This window comes from Odontomachus brunneus, unplaced genomic scaffold, assembly GCF_010583005.1.
Source record: "Odontomachus brunneus isolate Ranch 3 - 2012 unplaced genomic scaffold, Obru_v1 Obru_scaffold_082, whole genome shotgun sequence".
NCBI lineage: Eukaryota > Metazoa > Arthropoda > Insecta > Hymenoptera > Formicidae > Odontomachus > Odontomachus brunneus.
In genome coordinates this window covers 1388954-1409675 of record NW_022639532.1, presented here as the reverse complement: position 1 = coordinate 1409675, position 20722 = coordinate 1388954, and the positions used below count along the sequence as shown (strand labels likewise).

The following is a 20722-nucleotide window of genomic DNA, read 5'->3' as shown; positions in this document are numbered from 1 at the left end:
TCTCTCTCTCTCTCTCTCTCTCTCTCTCTCTCTCTCTCTCTCTCTCTCTCTCTATTTTTGCGCTTGTTATCAATCAGCGATTGACAGTAATTCGATTAGTTTGAACACGTTAACACGTTTGCTACCACGATTGGGAGACTTTGCCCACCTTGATTTTTTTCTTTCTTTTTTCTCACGTAATTGTATAAAACAGAGTTAATTTGTTAACGTGAACATAAAAAAAGAGAGAATTTTGCACACATATGAGACGTTGGTAATGAACGTGTTGAAAGATTTTGGCAAAGTAAACTTCCAGTAGGTCTATTCTGTAATTTCTTAACGACAATTTTACTAGCATGATGTGTCGTTGCTAATCCTTTCTACCGTATATTATATATAATGACAATATATATAATATACTGACGGATGACTAAAATTTCCTAGCGATAATGTTACTAGCGTGACGTGTCACTGCATATATTTTCTACCATATCTGATATCTGCTTAAAACGACAACGTAACGATAACAAAGCTGTCGTAGAATAAGCTAAATAGTCGTAGAATAGGGGTCTACAGATGTGAAATAGATAACAAGACCTTTGAGAACGTTGAAGGTTCAACAGTCACCGAGAAGTTGCTAAAGATTATGAAGATTTCGCGAGAGGATGATCTGCGCGTTTAAAATATCCCTCGCGGTTCTATTTCTTTTCCTATTTTGACTTTCTAGAAGTACTAGCGTACTCTCTAGAAGAGAATATTGTTTTTACCAGAGAGATATGTATAAATTCGTGACAAACTAGGATGTCTCTTTCTCTTCGTTGGTTGCTTTGTTCGGTTTGTGAATTCTGAACGCGGCACTGTAATATTTTTCAGCGATGCGACGCGATTATCTTACCCAGGAGAGCTCGACTATGGTTACGTATACTCGATACATCCAGTGGCGTAATATTTGCCTCTGATTCTGTTACGAAACGCGATCGAAAATCGCTTGTACAGCCAAGCTGTAATATTCGCACCAGCAGCGAATATTCCAATTATTAAGCGAACAATTATGCGGCCACTGTTCTCGCGAGAGGGAAAGATTCGTGCAATTTGTCGCTTTGGAGCGACACGGAGCGCGCTGGCCAATGAGCCACTTGTTGTTTCATCGTGCTTCTGGCGATCTGAAAATCGAGTCAGCCCAGGAGAACGGGCAAGTTTTTACAGATACTCGATACTCTCGCAATCTCACTTCTTTTTTTTTCATCTACTTTCGCATTCTCGCGACGCTTCTTATGCTTTACTACATAACAAACGATCGAGCGTTATTATAATCGTTAATATCGCAATTTAATGACACGTCAGATTGTAAATTCATGTCGCGCACGCACTCTCGTCGATGTTGCAACACCATTTCACGATTGTGGACAAACACGCGGCACGCAATCACCGTTACTACTTCTGTTGCGACGCAGCTTATCCGAGATAAGGAAAGAAGATAAAGGTAACGATGAAAAATCGGATAGTTTGGTGTATTCAGATTTCTATAGTCGCACGAAGATGAAACGTGCTTTTCCGTACAGTCTGGAAAAGATTACGATAGTTCATCTCCAATGAAAATGATAATAAAGTCATCGATAACTTGAATTCGCATGGGGTGCGCGTATGGGACGAATAGAGACAATGTGCTCTCTCCGCACGTGTTGATGCAAAATTTAACGGTGGCCAATCGTTCGCAGGTCGATGCATGTACATGCGCGACAGAAAGTAATTCGAGCAATCGTGGATACGGGAATCCGCGGATGCGGGAATCCAACAGCGTTTTGTCGACAGCGTTATCTCCCCTCAATTTGGTCCTACAGTGGTACTTTGCCATTACCGAAGGAAGAAAGAAAGGAAGGAAAGAGAGAGGATGCTTGCAAAAAGTAGCGGATGTTCGAACTAAATGTTATGACACGAAATCGTCGCGCGATCGTAAGCGCGATTCTCACTGTGTGCGGATACACCGACGTTTCGCTGTCGTGCTTCGCAGCACTTTGCGTTATAATCTTTTCCAAGCGGCAGGTGGATTACGGGAAATTAACTATATTCCTTAGCAAGATGGATCTTATTGGTAGTCTATTTTCCCAAAGTACCAACAAGATAGTAACATTAAAAAGAATTTTTATGATGAAAAAAGAGAAACTATAATATTCTCTTTATACGTGATGTCCGAGTAACATCTGGCCCATTTGTTTCGGTCTTGTCGTAACTTTTCGCAGTGTTTTGTGTTTAAATCACCAGGCATTTAACCAGGTATTTATAAAGGCATTTAACATCCTATCCCGGTCGTAAAACTATCGTTTTTTTCCTCATCCTTTCTTTCCTTTTCGTTGTATTTTTTCTTGTCTTTTGTAAAGATTGGAAAGACGTGATAAAGTCATAATTTTTTTCACTTGGGTTCTGTCTATGTTCCCATTATCAATTTGGAAATTCCTACCTGTGCTCTTCGTTTCGGCTCAATGCTTTCGCAATCTTTCATGTCTAAGTCACTACAAAAGGCCATATAACACTCTGTCTCAGTCGTAAGTATACCTCATTCCTCTCTTTTTTTCTGTTCTTCTTTTTTTCGTTTCTTTTTTTATCACACTTTTCAGCACTTTCCATTATAAAGTTTTCCACAGGCTGATTACGGGAAATCTACACAGAGAGAATTTTATAATAAAAATTACTATAGGATTTTGTAATTGTGAGGAATAGATTAACATTTTGCATCAATTCACTATCTTTTCATTTTATGTGTGCTACTTATATTTTAGAAACTGTGAAATGTGCTATTAAAACATTCGTTTCTATCGAAATTTGCTATGCTTCCAGCGGAATTAACTATATTCCTTAGCAAGATGGGTCTTATTGGTCGTCTATTTTCCCAAAGTACCAACAAGATAGTAACATTAAAAAGAATTTTTATGATGAAAAAAGAGAAACTATAATATTCTCTTTATACGTGATGTCCGAGTAACATCTGGCCCATTTGTTTCGGTCTTGTCGTAACTTTTCGCAGTGTTTTGTGTTTAAATCACCAGGCATTTAACCAGGTATTTAAAAAGGCATTTAACATCCTACCCCGTAGAGGTAGGGTCGTAAAACTATCGTTTTTTTCCTCATCCTTTCTTTCCTTTTCGTTATATTTTTTCTTGTCTTTTGTAAAGATTGGAAAGACGTGATAAAGTCATAATTTTTTTCACTTGGGTTCTGTCTATGTTCCCATTATCAATTTGGAAATTCCCATTTGGGAATCGTTTCTCTAATCGATTCTTACAGAGTTTTCTCGAATCGTGATCGAATGTGTTAAATCGTGGTGGTATCATAGCCGATGGAACGCATTAGCATTGACTAAATTAGCGATCATGCGCCAAGTGCGATATATAGTACAATCGTGTCGTTTCTTTTCGACGACGGATATTGTGCGTTCTTTCTAACGCCGATATATCGCATGACGTGTATAGTGCTATACGTGGTAGCGCACGTGCGCGCGCTGATTTTAACGTCAACTAATTACCGTCGCATCGCACATATGTACATTTAGGACTTGATAGATGGGATTTGTTTCAGCAAAATCGAGATGATCGAGACAACTCGTTTCATCTCGAAACGAGTGAAATTAGTTTAGCGTAGCGGACATAACTCTCTCGTTTACTAAGATTTGGCTTGTGAGAGTAACAGTGTGCAACAGTGTGTTACTTTCACATTTCATCTCATTAGCCTCAGGCAGCTAGGCTTCGCTCGACCCGAAGCTCTCGGCTAACAGTACGCGCTTCTTCGCGATCGCTGATTCTTTCTAGTCAAATTGACAATGCGTACCCTTGATCACATGTGCGATAAAACAATCCGTCGAGTAAGAGAGCTAATAAGCTAAGTAAAAAAGCTCGAGATTACTATGGATAAGAAGGAATTGACGCGAAATTAAGTCGGCCATGTTTCGGCATCGATAACGTGGGAATAATTGAAAATTTTAGTAAATTATTGAATTAAATAAAACTAAATTATTACCATCATGTTATCAATTTTTTCATTAATTATTGTTGAGCTTCTTATCGAAATTGTTCGGTTGAGGCAAATTTCTCTATTTTCAACTTCCTTATTTCTTATTTAGAGGAAGGGTAGAACGAAAGAGAAAGATCGACAGAGTTGTAAGTTTCACAGAAAAGAGAAACTTTCGCAGAAAATAGAAAAGAAAAAAAGGATATCGATTCAATTTTCGAGACTACAATGTGTTCCGGCCTATTGACACGTCAACGTGCGCTCCGAGTTGTCTTTCATGTACAAAAATCATCTTGTCGATTTTTCACGTTTCACTTTGCTGTCCCTGAAAGAAACCTATAATCTTCCAAATTCCTATTTCCACAAAATTTCGCAGCGTTCTCGCCGTAATCGGGGCAACTGTAACGCAAACACACTACCGGTACACACTATCTTCCCACTATGCTTTCAGTTGAATATTTCCGCTTGAATGAAACATGTAAAATAACTACGGTCTAAATCCTCCGTATTATTTGGCGAGGCTCTCTTTCTCCCTCCTCCCCCTCACCCCGAAGATGTCCTATGGAAAAGTTCGTAACTCACGACAAATTGGACACTAATTGCCGGAGCGTTTACATTGACGAGATACGTACGAGTGTCGTGCGAAAATCCCTGAAAACGTCTAAACTTAGTGACTCGTGTGTGCATGTAGCGTTAAACGTATTTCTATTTATAGAACCCGCATCGCGCGCATGTATCTGTGTACTCTACGATAATCGTCCGTACTACATTCGTGACATTGGGACGGTCGACAATTATTTGTCCGGATCGACCGGTTTTGGATTCCATTTTTTGCTGATTCGCAAACAAAGGCTACTGCGAGAACACTGCGAAATTTTGTGGAAATAGGAATTTGGAAAATTATAGGTTTCTTTCAGGGACAGCAAAGTGAAACGTGAAAAATCGGCAAGATAATTTTTGTACATTAAAGACAACTCGGAGCGCACGTTGACGTGTCAATAGACCGGGACACATTGTAGTCTGAAAAACTGAATCGATATCCTTTCTTTCTTTTATCTTTTCTACAAAAGTTTCTCTTTTCTGTGAACCTTACAACTCTGTCGATTTTTCTCTTTCGTTCTACTCTTCCTCTAAATAAGAAATAAGGAAGTTGGAAATAGAGAAATTTGCCTCAACCAAACAATTTCGATAAGATACGGAAGCTCAACATTAATTAATGAATAACAATAATTAATGAAAAAATTGATAACATGATAGTAATAATTTAGTTTTATTTAATTCAATAATTTACTAAAATTTTCAACTATTTCAATTAATATCGTTTGTTAAGCGAAGATAAGTCTTTAGTGAGTACATATTTCAGTCTGCATGACTATTTTCAAGCCGGGGTTTGAGTACTTCATTTCAGTAACAATATTTATCCCTGATGTTAAGTCGGATGAGATATGAAATGTATTGTCTACTGTTTGATTAAAAAAAATTTCTAAATCTATTTTATATCCGATTTAGAAAAAATCATCATTAACTTTCATTTTGGAAAGAGAAAAATGGATTGATCAAATCATAGGCTTCGTTGAAATATGAAATTTGATTTGACACCACTGCGTGGCGATTGATACATGCGTGATAAATCAAATGCGATAGTAATTGATTGCAATTGACAGTATCGATATGTGCGATAATTGTCCGTCTTCCTAAAAGAATTCCCTTCACAACTATTAATGCAATTTAATCGGATAAACACACGGTTTGCTTGCTCGAATCGAAAAAATGTATTTAGTTATTGGCACTTACAAGTAAAATGTCATGCACATTCTGTGATAAGCTTGTTTAGAGCATAAAGATTATGGAGCGTACGTCACAATCTACGGTTCGTCGATTGGACAATTTATCTCTCCCGAGAAAAACTTGACGCAAAAGAGAATCATTTCGATGAAAAAGTATTTTACGATGCGCTTTACAGCTCGGATAATTGCAGAGTTTCAATTATTGTATCCTGTAATTATTAAAATGTTCGAAAACTGTCGAAAGAGGAGGGTTTTTCAGCACCATTAGTACCAATGCCTTATAAAACAAGAATCTTGGTGAGAAGAGTTTCGCGGTGGTGGCGTACTAAACGCGCGGAACGCAAGAGAAATGTGCAACGTCACTGAGAATCTCAGAAACGCTTCTGTCCGACAAAGCAAACTTCTAACAAAGCAATATAAATACGACGTAAAGGAAAGAGAAAAGAAAAATGGAAAAGAGAGAACAAGTGGAGCAACCATTATTATAACGAAAGAGTTCTAACCAGAAATTAAAAGAGAAATATTAAAGAGTGTCGAGAGAGCGAATTTTTGTCTCGTTATCAATTATTTGCATCGCGGCGGCGGCGGCGGCGGCGGTGGTCGCTGCAGCCGACATCTCGAATACACTTGTGAGATTCGTCGATAATGCAACGATGATGATGCAACAGGAGAGAGACAACGCGAGTGACATACACGTAATACGCGGAACGTTCGTTATGTCACGTTACGGAGTCGGTGCGGCCGGTTCTCTTGGAATAATTACGTCGTAAGGTGAATTAATATTCGCGACACGTGTGCGACATTTCGCGAATTTGAAATTTAAAAGACTTGTGTGTATATCCAGACAAAACTATATATACAGGGTTACTCGATCCGAGCGACTAGAACGCCGCGTCTCTTTCTCGGGGATAGCGTTCGCGGGCGTGGACTCTCTGCCGTTCACGATCAAAACAGCAAGGATTATTTTTTTCTCACCGGTCCGCCGAAGAAATGTGGCGAGTAAACAAGCCGGTCCGACGCGAGTTCGCGCGCGTTCGTGTGTCTAAATATAAAATCGCAACAAATCAATAGCAAGCACGCGGGGGGCGCACGACATCCGATAAATACCGATTGAATATCTAGAGCGGCTTTGCCTCGCGATACGTGCACACGTGGACGCGCTTGTGACCGCCTCAGGCGCTTAGAGGCGATCGAACGTTTCTCCAACAGATTATCGAGCGCATTATTGCGTTCTTCTTGTATCATCAGCGTCCGCGATCGTATTCACATCTTTGTGCCTGACGTCGTCAGGCGAGAGCGAGTATTATATATAGAGCGATGGGCCGCTGTAAGAGGAATTTCTTTCCTCGTGCTTTTCACGAGTACGGCAAGAGAAACAGTGAGATGCATCAACCTGTGCATAGAGTAGAAAGAAAGAGAGAGAGAGAGAGAGGGGGGAAGGAGGGGGAAATGCTGGCACTTTTCACGTAGTACGCTCGATTCGGTCGTAACGTCGGCGCGCGTGTGTTGGCGCGCATGTTACTGACGTAATGTTTCTATCTCGGCCCGATTAAGCGAGATAGTAGTAACCACGCTCGTCGCAACTTGTACCACGTGTAGCCGCACGACGCACGTGCGCGAGACAATCGGCGAGACGATACGGTACGGCGAGTAACGGTAACACCCGGCTCTTCGCACCCTCTTTTCCGTGATCGTCGCGAAGGGCACGGTGAGAGAAGCACTTTGTCCGAGCCAGGATCTAATCCTCCCGCCCGAACTGGAGAGGGCTTTTTGTCAACTGCGGATAGTCGTCGTTTGTAACCTTGATCGAGTGATGATGCTGCAAACTTTTGCATTTTTCTCAATATTTTCTTTTGCAGTATTACTCTAAATATCACCGACATCTCGTCGCGGTGGAACCGCGACAACGTTACATTATTTTTAAATTATTCAAAAACTTTCATGTACACAAATTCAAGCTTCACTAAACTGAGCGATTTTCATTGAAACGATGCGACGTCAGGCATTTTAATTTGTAATGATCATATTAAATTTTCGTGCGTACATTACATGATATACGCATGATATGTTGCTCTAGAATAACGAATTTACCGGTTGTTTTTAATGAAAATAAGCATTTGCTATATATTTCGCTTGCCATTGCTCGCTGGGATCGCGGCGCCCCGCAATCGTTAGCGATAGCGGGTTTGGGATGGCGGTTCCTCGCGGCTACGTATTGTGCATGCACGTGTAATCGGTCCGCCGCCGCCGCCGTCCGGAGCGTACGACCGGCGAAAGAAAGTAGTCGGTCCCGTTACGAAATAGCGAGTGAATGCCGGCCTATCTGGGTCGGACAAAAGCGGAACTTCCGTGACGCGTATTCGCGCCGCCGCTCTGAGAGGTGCGTGCACACCACGTACTCTTGCGGTGTGGATTAAAAGTGACAACGGGGCGACGTCTGACGATCGTGTGACGAATTCCAGCTCGCCAGCTACAAAGCAATGCTAACGATCCGCGAAATGGCGCGAGATAGCACTTTGAGATCTGAGAGGTCGTAAGAACACGTTCGATTTACTTTCTCTGACGCTAACCGGAATATGTATCTTTCGTTTCGGGGGAGGAGCAGCTTGTCTCGCGCGCGCGTTACCTACCAGCCAGCCGATATCTCGCGAAATTACGGTACATTCTTCTCCCGATTGTTTTTCTTGCGATCGAGTCTCGAAAAAAGAGAACTCATTATTCAGGAGCGAGAGAAGTAAAGGAGGGAGAAGAGGAGCTGTGTGGTGGAATGCCGTTGAGAAGTAACGGAGAGTAGCGAGCTCACGCGGGCTCGACGAAGGAGGCGCCGCGTCGAATCGAGGCAACGACGACGACGACGACGACGACGACGACGACGACGACGACGACGACGACGAGCGGATCGAAACGACGATCGGCCGACGAAATTCACGTTGTAATCCACGAAAACGCAATCTCGGAACAGAACGGAACGGGCAAGTGGGTCACCCGCGAGCTCGCGAGCTCGCGATGATCGAGCGTAGGTACGCCGCGACGGACGGTGGTGGTCTCCTTTACTACCTTGACACGCATTCTCGGCTGGCAGTCAGGGCCGGGGACACCCGCGACGAACCCCGATCTCGCGCACCATCACGTCCATCACCACCCGCGCGCGCGCGCGCGCTTTCGCCGCTTAATTGTCCGATACTCTTCGCGTCGCCCGGGATATTACGTAATCGCGCTCGTGAGAAATTGTCCGGTTTCGTGAATCTCTCGTTCGCAATTGAAAGGGTATCAGCGTAAATTGCGTTTTATTTTTCCTTTCCATCGATTGAAAGTCGATCTCAAACGCGCACGGTTCTCTAACGCGCGATTTATAAATGTAACGCCGTGTTAGTCCGTCGACTCGCAGATTATCAAGGACAATCATCGTTTGGCTGCCAAATATGTTTTTGGTGAAACGTAGACAAAACTCCGCTTGCGGAGTTGCGAGAATTTCGTTCAACATAACTTCCATAATTTCGAATAATATTTTTATCAGTGAATTCTGATAACACGTCAATCGGTTCGTTCGTATTTCAGCAGAAATTTCGTTTAATCCAATCAGATGGATTTCAGCGACCACGGAACTCGATTCCGCGGTGAAATCTCAGCGTGAGATCCCTGGCGATAATTTCTTTGCGCTAATTTAGCGGAACCTGGCTGAACACCACACGTCTCTTCTCGCGGAATACAAAATGCGCAGAGGGTAGAGGCACAGAGGTAAAAAAAAAAGAAGCAAAAGTGAAAGTGGCAATGCTGTTTAACGGAATAATTGCTGTGCAGAATCACGACCTACTTGCGCCACCTTCGTAATCTCGAGGTCCCAACTTTTTGCGTCGTCATCGAATGATTCGACAAAACGAACAGCTCTTCCCCTTCTCTTCGCGCCATAAAACAAAGAAAATCATTATTATTGATCTATCGAGCCGATATCTCACATTGAATGTCATTTATGTTTTGCTTCTCGAAATACTCTGTATGTAAACTGAGGGAAATTGTTACACTATAGACATACTATTATTACGTAATTATTATTATTAGGTGGATAGATGTATGTTGAATTAGTGGCGACTCAGGCTACGTACGTAGTAGATACGTGCACACTGCCAAAGTGCAGCGTGGCAGTGACGGTGAATTGCTCGCGTGTGCATTCATGACGGCGCACCTGCCGATATTAGCCGCATCGCAGGTGCTTGTATCTTTGCGCGTGACACGTCGAATAAGCGGCATTCCATTCCACGCGCCCGAGCGCTCGACGCACCGCCCCACACGGACATTCGAAATGTTTTCTTTTTCCTCGTATGTCGTTTTTCCAACATATCGTATCGTATATAGCGTTCGAAAGAAGAATGAGCGCTTTCTCATTGCCCCTCGAAAAGTTTCTCGCCGGTTCATACTTGCGAGATCAACAATTCCTTTTCTCGCAGCTAAGAACGTCTCCTTAATACGAGTGTCTTACGAAATATGTTTCTCTGTTACAGTGAATCTGGCCGAACCAGAGGGTAGGAACCAGAGGGTGGATATGACGCACTTTGATCTGCTCAAAGTTCTTGGTACTGGAGGTAATAAACTTCTTATTCGCAATATGGCTAAACGGATTTCTCATTCTCATTTACCCTCATTTAAGTCGCAACGTTTATGTCACGCTTCTATTGACCACTTTATATTTGCTTGCTACAGCTTACGGCAAGGTTTTCCTGGTGCGAAAGAGGACGGGTAATGACGCTGGCAAGCTTTACGCCATGAAAGTCCTGAAGAAGGCTGCCATCGTGCAGAAGAAAAAAACGACCGAGCATACAAAGACGGAGAGACAAGTTCTGGAGGCCGTCAGGGACAGTCCCTTCCTAGTGACCTTACACTACGCATTTCAGACTGACGCGAAACTTCACCTAATTTTAGGTAACTTTAATTAATCCAACTTGTAAGGGAGATAGATAACAAACAAATTGGAAGAAATAGAATTAGTTATGAAAAAAGAAAGATATATATATATATATATATATATATATATAGCATTCAGTAGCACAAGTGAGAAAAATGTCAAGCTATTTCTAATTTATTAGCTTGAAAAAAAAATTCACGGAAATATAAGTATCGTGCATATATTTCTTATAAAAATCTAAATGTGCACATTTCAGCGCGTCTGTGTGCTGATTCTGTGCATTTCGTTATCTTGCGCCGATATCTCATTATTCATTAATGTCGCAAAATAAATGTGAACATAATTTCTATTTTCAGATTATGTGAACGGCGGTGAATTGTTTACGCATTTGTACCTTCGTGAACAGTTTCCGGAAAATGAAGTGCGCATTTATGTTGGCGAAATTATTTTGGCGCTGGAACATCTTCACAAGGTACGTGGCTTCACAAGATACAGCGACGCATTCTCGTGAAAGATAACAAGACTGCAAAAATAACAAGATTGCTTTATGCGCGCACGTCGTCGCATGCATATAACAACGAATTCACTTTAGACATTGCACAACATTGTTGAATAAATGGCTTAATCGTGATTTGTACAAAGATCGCTTCGCGATCAGATCTAACCTAAGAGGGAGAAGCTTATAAATATTGCATAAACTTGTTATAGCTCGGCATCATCTATCGAGACATCAAGCTGGAGAACATATTGCTCGATCGAGAAGGACACATTGTACTGACAGACTTTGGGCTCAGTAAGGAGTTTCTGCCGCATGAAAGGAACGGCAATGCACGAGCTTACTCGTTTTGCGGAACTATCGAATATATGGCACCGGAAGTAGTGCGAGGAGGCATAGCCGGTCACGATATCGTAAGTAACAGCGGCGAGTAACACTGTTGTGTCAACGACGATTGTTGTGTTTTCTTTTGCGAACGAAAATTCTAATCTCACATCGGCTGTCTAATCACAGGCTGTCGATTGGTGGAGCGTAGGCGTGCTAACGTACGAGCTACTGACGGGTTCGTCGCCTTTCACGGTGGAAGGCGAGAGCAACTCGCAGCAGGAAATCTCGAGGAGGATATTGAAGACGGAGCCGCCGATGCCGGACTACCTGAGTCCGACGGTACGTGACTTTATCAACCGTTTGCTCGTCAAGGACCCACGACGAAGACTGGGCGGTGGACCACAGGACGCCAACGAGTTGAAGGAGCATCCTTTCTTTAAGAATGCGCCGCTACCCTTCAGCTGGGAAGCGCTGGAGAAGAGGCAGATTAAGCCGCCCTTCGTTCCTCGTATCCAACACGAATTGGATACCAGTAATTTTTCGGACGAGTTCACAAAAATGGCCGTCGCCTACAGCCCGGCGGTTGTTCCGCCTAATCACGACAAGATTTTCAGGGTAAGTGTTCGGACACGCGCGCGCGATGTATAATAACACGACTAGTTGGACACTCGAGAAACCAGCAGTGTAATAATCAACAACGCGCAACAATTTATTTGTTTTAGGGTTATTCGTACGTGGCACCTTCGACAAGATTCGCCGACAATGCGGTGAGCAACCACATATTTAAAGAAAGCACGCTTCAAGGGATTGACACGACTAGCGGTGAGTCGTCGCGTATGTCGGCTCCCGTGATTCCAACGTGTCTGGAAGACTCGTCCTTCTTGCAGCAGTACGAAGTGAGCCCGCGCGAAAAAGCTCTAGGCGACGGCAGTTTTTCCGTTTGCCTGCGCTGTCGCCATCGGAAGACCCAACAGGAATTTGCGGTAAAGATCATCAGCCGTAGAGTCAACTGCGTTCGAGAGCCGAATCTACTGCGCGTTTGTCAGGGTCACCCAAACATAGTGAAGCTAATAGATGTTTACCAAGACGGAGTGCACACTTATCTTGTGATGGAGCTGTTGTCGGGTGGGGAATTGTTGCGACAACGGCGACGCTTCACGGAGGAGCAGGCACGTCGAGTGATACGACAGCTGGTATCCGCGGTACAGTATATGCACGCGCGATGCGTGGTGCATCGCGACCTCAAGCCAGAGAACATTGTGTTCGCGCACAAGGGCGAAGATTCGCCGGTCAAGATAGTGGACTTTGGCTTCGCTCGCATAAAGCGCAGCTGCGAACCGCTCCGCACACCCTGCTTTACGCTTCCGTACGCTGCACCGGAGGTGATGACCGGACAAGGGTACGACGAGGGCTGCGATCTATGGAGTTTGGGCGCCATTCTCTACTTTATGCTGTCGGGCAATCAATCGTTCGGTACCGGCTCACCCGACCTCGCGACGCGCATTCGTACGGGCGAAATCGATTTTGACGGTAGCGCTTGGAATCATCTGTCTGCTTCAGTGAAAGAGGTGATGAAAGGACTGTTGACGTTAGATCCCAGCAAAAGGCTTACCGCGAGCGCGCTCGCGAGTCACCCGTGGCTAGTGGGATTCAGTCATCCTTTGACAGGTCTCAGTGCGATGACGAGTTTCCCGCGCGACCACACCACCATCGCCATTAACACCATCGTTACCACCACGACCACCGCCACTACCACCACCGCCGCCGCCGCCGCCGCCGCCGCCAGTACCACTTCCATTCTCATTACACCTACCACCACTACCATCACCACCACCAACGCCAGTTCGACATGTGAACGCGCTGTCGAAGGCTTCCGTTTGCGCGAGGTCGACGGTGCCAAGCTTGCTCAGCGTCGCAAGCTGCAAAAACGTTCCACTTCCAGCTCGGTGTCCTCCTCGACATCCAACACTTCCTCGAGTCCGCCGTCGGCTCTATTGCTACGACCGCCAAGCGCTTCGACGAGTAACGCGACCACTTCCGCCTCGCCGGCCCAACCGAGCGTCTTCGATTTTAACGAGGATCATGTGACCGAGTATCTCAGCTCTCTGTCTTCTTCTTCCGAATCGAATTCTCCCAGAATCTCATTGCAGGATATCGTTGGTAAAAAACGACGCAGACGCAACGTCGACTTATATCGCCGTAAAGCTCCGACGAAACCGCAGCGGCACAAACGCGACATGGATAGCGAATGTTGCGAAAACAGTGACGACATTAGCAACGGGCCATTGACGCGATCGAGAAAACGTAAGTTGGAACTGGCAGCGTTAAGCAGTTCCGACAGTTCCCTCGAGTCGAACGAGTCTGCACAAGGTGATGCGGAAACTAATATCCATAGGAAGCAGAAGGGCAGCAAGCGGTCCAAACGCCTCAGCGCGGATAGAGATTAGTTTTCTTACGCTGGTTCGATGACTGGCTCACTTTGTTTCCTATGCATTTTACATGATATGTGAAACTGCTGCCTTTGGCGTTCGTTCGTACGAGACGCTAGCATTATATCATTCCTATCTTGAGAGATAAAAAGCGTGTGTAGTGAGCGTGTGTGATGTGTATGTGTGTGTGTGTGTGTGTGTGTGTGTGTGCGCGCGCGCGCGCGCATGCTAAATATTTTTAGTATATTGTATGTACATAGGAATGCATACACACAAGTTTGAAGATATATACATGTTACAAGAATGCATTCTCGCTACTAACTTAGATATCAATTAGGACAATGGAAGGTGCGTGAAAATGCCGTATCAGACTATGGGCAGGGTCTTAATGATAAGATGTTTCTGCGAGAATTTATGCAATTGTATGTATAAAATTTTATTTTTATTACCGTATGCTATCGCAAATAGGTGGGTCACGAGGAACTCAAATTGTTTTGTTACATTATAAAATGGGGTTGCCTGTGATTAATAGAAAGGGAGATGGTTAGAATTGTCTATATGGTGAGAATATTCTTCTGGCACGTGTTGCTGTTCGACGAACGCGTAGATGACGGTAGTAATCGAGAGTTGAAACGAAAATGTTAACGGATGGACGCTTCTTATGAATGTTGATATAATATATACACATATATATATAATATATATATGGTTAATGTGCCTCGAAAAACTCACTCTGATGTAAGTACATCAAAAACAATGTGATGTACTAAAGATGAATGCGAATGGAAGATGGATGGATACTTTCGTAAATATCGTATAAACGTATTATTTTCTGTAATAAGTAACTCGACTTAATAACTCAATATCAATAACTATTTACAAAAAAGCACTATATATATCACATTTTTGCATCAATTGCATCTTGAACAGTTTTTTTTGTTTCCATTATTGAGCTAATCAATAGTAGCCCTTTTTTAATAACAAAGATTAATTTATTATTTAGCAGGGAAAAATAAATACCAAAAATATAATTTATAAAGAAAAGAAAGAAGGAATGCGAGTGATGTACAATAAATCAAGTGCTCTTTTTCAGATGTTATCGTGTGTGTATATGTGTATATATATATATATATATATATATATACTTATGTATGTATGTATGTATGTATGTATGTATGTATGTATGTATGTATGTATGTATGTATATATATATATTACACACACACACACACACACACACACACAAAAGACTCAAGGTATCACATAATCTATAGATAGATGGATAAAGATTATATGATACTTATAGTTTTTTTTTTTTTTTAATAAGTCGCAATTATAATTCATTTATATGATGTTTACGAAAATGTTATGTGTCTAGCGTTATTATGTATTAATTTCTGCAGACAAATTTTTGCAAAAAGAGAAAATGTGATTCATGATGGTAGTCTGTTTAAAATGATAGATACAAGACGATAAGATTACATTACATTCAGTGCGCGCGAAATTTTACTGTAAATCTTTTATTAATTCACATTGATTTCGATTGAAATACAGCCTAAATCTTATGTCATCGTTTTATATCTATCATTTTAAATCAGGTTAATAAGTAAGATTAGAAGGAAAATTTCTCTTCAGTATTCAACATTTTTTCGTAAGAACCTTAATCTGTATTTATGTAGTATTCGAAGAGGAATATATGAACATTTTTGGTACATGGAATGGGGATGAATAAATTGTGACAAAATGCTATAAGAGAGCAGATTAGAATTAATTGAACGTTTTTTTATCAGTGAGACAATTAGATAAGTTAGACAAAAATAAATTCTGTCTTTATACAAATTGGTCTATATAATTGTCAAGTTACATATAATTGTAAAATATTTAATTTTGCCAATTTGAATTATTTATATCATTTGTCAAGGTTGTCAAAATGATTGGCAACCGTTTCGTTAGTTTTGTCTCCTTTGTTGCTCGCGTTATGTTTTCAACGATTAGAAATGTCTGCACAATTTTCTGTGACAAGGCACAAGGGAGAAGAGAGATACATTTTGTTTGTTATATCGATAGACATTTATAATCTAGAACTTCTTTTTCATACGATTGGATAGTGTTGTTTACTTTTAGAGAAACGACTATATTATACTCGATGGCAATCGCTGTGAGAAATGAAATAATAAATGGGTAAGACTGAAAAGTGGTTGTATACCAACTCAGGGAACAGATGCGCGCGCATTAATTGAGTAACGTCTTGTGTTATCCATGTGAAATAATGTTACGCGAGAGAGAAACAGAGAGAGAGAGAGAGAAAAAAACATATGCTTCTACCAAAGAACTTTCTACCGAAGCAATACTGCTTCGTAAGACCAAAAAAAAAGTATGGTATGTAGCGGTGAAATAAAGCTATGTACATAGGTGAAATATCGTAAAATTTCACATAAATTATATATATATATATATATATATATATATACATATATATATATATATATATATATATATTAGTTATTATATACAGATATTTAAAATGAAAAACCATTGTACGATTATATATTTAATAATACATTTCGTTAGAAAGTAATATTCTTTAAGAAAAGGAGAAAGAGATATATGCACATATGAAAAAAGAAGATGCGCGTGTGTATGTCTGTGTGTATATACACACACACATACACACTTTTATCTAGTATTGCAAAAATTATTACTTCTTATGGGTTATATTAACTGCGTGCGACAGAACAAACTGTTTTTTTCTTTTTCTAGTGATATATCATTGTTACGTTACGAACACTCCTTCAATGTTCAAAGCCATGCGTACACACATGTATAGAAACACATTATATATACATATATATATATATATGTATGTATGTATGAATGAATGTATATATGTATGTATGTATGTATGTATGTACGTATGTATGTATGTATGTATGTGTATATATATATATATATATATATATATATACATATACATATATATAAAAAGTTATACAGATTATGCAACTTGTACTGTACAAGAATGCTGTTCTGTTATTACAAGTATGTAAAAGAGACACACCTACCTTTGTTACCACTGGTTGTTAAATACATCATGATGCGATATTTATTTACATAATAGAGTTGCTTGTTTATTTCGATAATGTCACTCCTATCCCGACACCCCGAAGAATCGCGCGCGGTCAGAGGACTCGCATGAAGAAAAAGTGAAAAAGAAGTAGCCGATAAATGTACGATTCAACGATCCCGCCAAAAGCTGCAGTGAATCTGGTGACGCGATTGGCGCTCGAGCATCATTGGTGTCGGATGCCGCGAATCGCGTGGCGCGACGTCGCGCCTACTTGCCAGGCGCGAGATGCGCAACGGTCGATCGCGCAGCGTCCCTGTACCGCGGCATCCTATGGCGACGCACGAAACCCGGCTCTTGTTGGACCGTTGGTTGCGCTGGCTCGCGGCAGTAGTACGCATTTAGCGGTGAGGTGTCTGAGTGTCGGTCGTGGGGAGATATACGGACGCGCCGATTTTTTTCGACAGTGAGTTGATGATTCGTTAGTACGACTAGGCACGCCGGTTACTGCCTCTTTGTTTGCCAGTGTGCGTAAACACGTGATAAAATCGAGAGTGAAATCGCGCCGCGAACACGAGTCAACGAGATATGTCGACAAAGTCGAGCAAGAAGACCGCGGCCGCCACCGCTGCTGCCGCCGCCGCCGCCGCCGCCTCGTCCTCCGGGATCAGCAGCATGCAATCGCCGCCAGCGAGCACGTCGACGCCGATCGGCGGCCGGCGACCTGGCAGCCCGCTCAGTCCTACTCGCTACTCTCGATTGCAAGAAAAGCAAGATTTGCAGAATCTTAACGATCGTTTGGCGTGTTACATCGACAAGGTGCGTCACTTGGAGACTGAGAACTCCCGGTTGACGCGGGAGGTGCAGACCACCCAAGAGACGGTCACCCGGGAGGTATCCAACATCAAGTCCATGTACGAGCACGAGCTCTCCGACGCGAGGAAACTGCTCGACGAGACAGCCAGGGAACGCGCCAAACTCGAGATCGACACGAAACGCTTGTGGGACGACAACGAAGATCTCAAGAGCAAGTAAGTTGAGCAGCAGTGCGCGCACGCGCGTTTCACATGCGCTCCGCTCTGCTCCGTTCCGTCGGGTTTAACCGAATTGAGCGATCAGTGGGAGCAACGTTGACAGATATATCACTGCTATCGTTGATGATGCCTTGAGAGGTATCAACTGGAAGATGTTACAAAATATTCGGGGAGAATAGTTGTGGTGTAAAATTCATATATTATGTAATTACTACATGTTTACGTCGCTCATGAAGCAGTGATTAGCGAAGCTCGGATTTCAATATTCTAGAGCCCGAGATGCGTGTTTTCAAAAGGATAGAAATGAGCTAGGACGAATTATTTATTTATTTCTTTTTACATACAAGCTGATGTATTCTTATTGTCTTTTTTGTGCTTACCAGATTATGTATTAATGTACATCGGCTTCAACCACAAGTTTCTCCCAAGTCTCTTGTTACATCAGTATTAGTAGAAACGTGAAAGAATGTCCTTTCTCTTTTTTGTCTACTTATTCCGAACGCATTTACATACGACTTGGCATTGAATGTTGTGTGCCATGATTCACCTCACGTTCCTTGAATCAATTTCTGAGAAGTTGTCAGATACGCGCGTTTCTTTGCTCGAGATTGCACACATTTAAAATGTGAAAATGACTATATCTCATATCAACTATTGTTTATGAATTCGAGTAACATTTTTCTGGCATATGTGCAAATTGCAGAGAATGCATTACTACACAACACAATACAAGGGATGAATGAGAAAAGTGTAATTGGGTCATCTTAGCAACGACTCGCAGAGACGCGCCGAATATTCTTAACTTGAATGGATCGATACTTTTGTGCCGCTGCGTTATCATTTATATCGCGCAACACAACATAGATATTATCTGGATTCTTTCGTCGAGAAAATCTTTTTTACTTATAGTATATGCACGCTTCCGGATAAAGACGCGATTGTGCGTCACGTGTATTTGTGTGTATATATTGATCGACCGTCGCAGATACAAAGAGATGGGGTTCAGGATAGTAACCGCCGGCAACTGTATCTGATAATACAACGTTCAAGAATTCGCGCCGCGATCGATGATGGCCTCTCGTAAGTCGGGACGTTTTGTTTCATCGTCGAATAGTAACTAACCGTGTACTTGGTTTTTAGCCAGGATTAGCCGTGGCGCCGATCGGTTCTTTTCACGACGATTGATTCCTCGGGGGACATAAATTTTGATGAACACAATATGTAGTGTCTAAAAAGTCTTTTGTCTAGCTATTTGTCAGTATCAACATTTGTGAAAGTGGATCGCGAAAAGGGACGTTGGTTTACGTCGATATTTAGCGTGAGGTGGAGTAAGGAGGAATTTGGACGCGTGTCGGTTCTCTCGGAATGAACGGAGGCCCGGCTTTCGTCGGCGTGGACGAGGTGTAGCGTGACGTTACTACGGCGGTTGCATCACGCTTACTATGCGGTGATGATATCAGCACGTGTATCACCTGACCTAAAAACATTGACTTTGTTTCTCGCACACGACCATGGTTGTGTGAGCCGGATGTATGCGAAAGAGCGTATCGTTTCGATCGATTTCGACCCACTAGAGCGAAACTTTTCTACAACACCGTGCGTATACCTGCTTTGCACCCACCGTTGTATATGGGGTCTATTCTGTGCGATCTCTACATCCTTACGTGGTTCAACAGTACCCGGCGGTTGTTGCTCTTGGTTGCGCTTTTCATTTATGCATTTGAGTTTTTATTCGTACGACTTTCAAAATATTGCCATGCCAAGACGTGGCGAAGGGATTCTGAAGCGAGCGCGTCGGCTTATTGGCGTTTCGACACAAAACACTCCGCTATCTCATGGCCGATTGTGCATGAATCGAATCGCCGGTTGTGAGAACCGCTGGAACAAGGGATAGTCACTGTATGCAAGGCCCATTTTCACATCGCGCTAAATGTCACGATATTTTTGGTCGTGACACAGCATAATACTACTCTTTCTTTTCCTTCGCTGAGACACCCGCCTCTCGACGTAGATCCGACGTCATCGACGGGTTTTGCCGTTATAGGAGAGACTTTCCAATGATTAGCTTAGTCGCAAGAAAACCTTCGTATCCAATGATGCGTGTGATGATGCTTGTCATATCGCATTGCCAATTCATTGTCATCTCGCGAGAGAAATTGGTGCCGACGAACCGAAAGGATCATCGGTCACTTTTCGATACACAACTGTCGTGCTTAGCATTCGTACATTTGCAGAAATTTCTCAAAACTTGCGATTCGCAAAGCTAACGATGCTGAAAAGTGACACGAATGAAAAGAAAATGTTTTTCGCTTGTCCCGCATGAATAAGATAGGTTTACGATAACGAAATACATAAAAACACGAAGCAGCATATCGGTTCGGCGCGCGCGATTGCGTTAATCTCACGCTCCGACGCGGATAAGTCGCGAAAAGAACGGTGACGCGACCTCGAAAATGCTTTCGAACGGCGTGGAATTCTGGTCGTGTGGATCAATGACGATCCGACGACGGTAGGAAAAAGCACCGTACGAAACCGTGGATGACATCATGCGCCCGGCGTCGGCCATTTTACAACGGTGCACCGCCGGGCCGACATTATGCACGAGAACGTGTAACGCCTGTAAAAGGACGAGTGTAGCAGCCCTTGATTCGAGCGAGGGAGGACTGCTCTCTCTCTCTCTTTCTCTCTCTCTCTCTTTCCCCCC

At 42.6% G+C, this 20722-nt stretch overlaps 2 protein-coding genes across 4 annotated transcripts in view; both read left to right on the top strand.

The window, feature by feature from the left end:
* LOC116847724 (ribosomal protein S6 kinase alpha-5-like) overlaps nucleotides 1–17037 on the top strand; it is a 27448-nt gene extending 10411 nt beyond the window's left edge. For both annotated transcript variants that reach the window (XM_032823023.1, XM_032823022.1), the window contains exons 2-7: nucleotides 10268–10348; nucleotides 10467–10685; nucleotides 11025–11140; nucleotides 11377–11577; nucleotides 11678–12106; nucleotides 12214–17037. In XM_032823023.1, the coding sequence (XP_032678914.1) occupies nucleotides 10268–10348; nucleotides 10467–10685; nucleotides 11025–11140; nucleotides 11377–11577; nucleotides 11678–12106; nucleotides 12214–13938 (2771 nt within the window). In that variant the 3' untranslated portion in view covers nucleotides 13939–17037. The remainder of the gene's footprint in view (nucleotides 1–10267; nucleotides 10349–10466; nucleotides 10686–11024; nucleotides 11141–11376; nucleotides 11578–11677; nucleotides 12107–12213) is intronic.
* Nucleotides 17038–17350: 313 nt separating this feature from the next.
* The window catches only part of LOC116847727 (lamin Dm0-like), an 8954-nt gene continuing 5582 nt past the window's right edge, over nucleotides 17351–20722 (top strand). Inside the window, exon 1 of one of the 2 annotated variants that reach the window (XM_032823029.1) lies at nucleotides 17351–18015. In XM_032823029.1, coding sequence (XP_032678920.1) covers nucleotides 17573–18015 — 443 coding nt within the window. In that variant the 5' untranslated portion in view covers nucleotides 17351–17572. The remainder of the gene's footprint in view (nucleotides 18016–20722) is intronic. The other variant, XM_032823027.1, reaches the window with a different exon arrangement.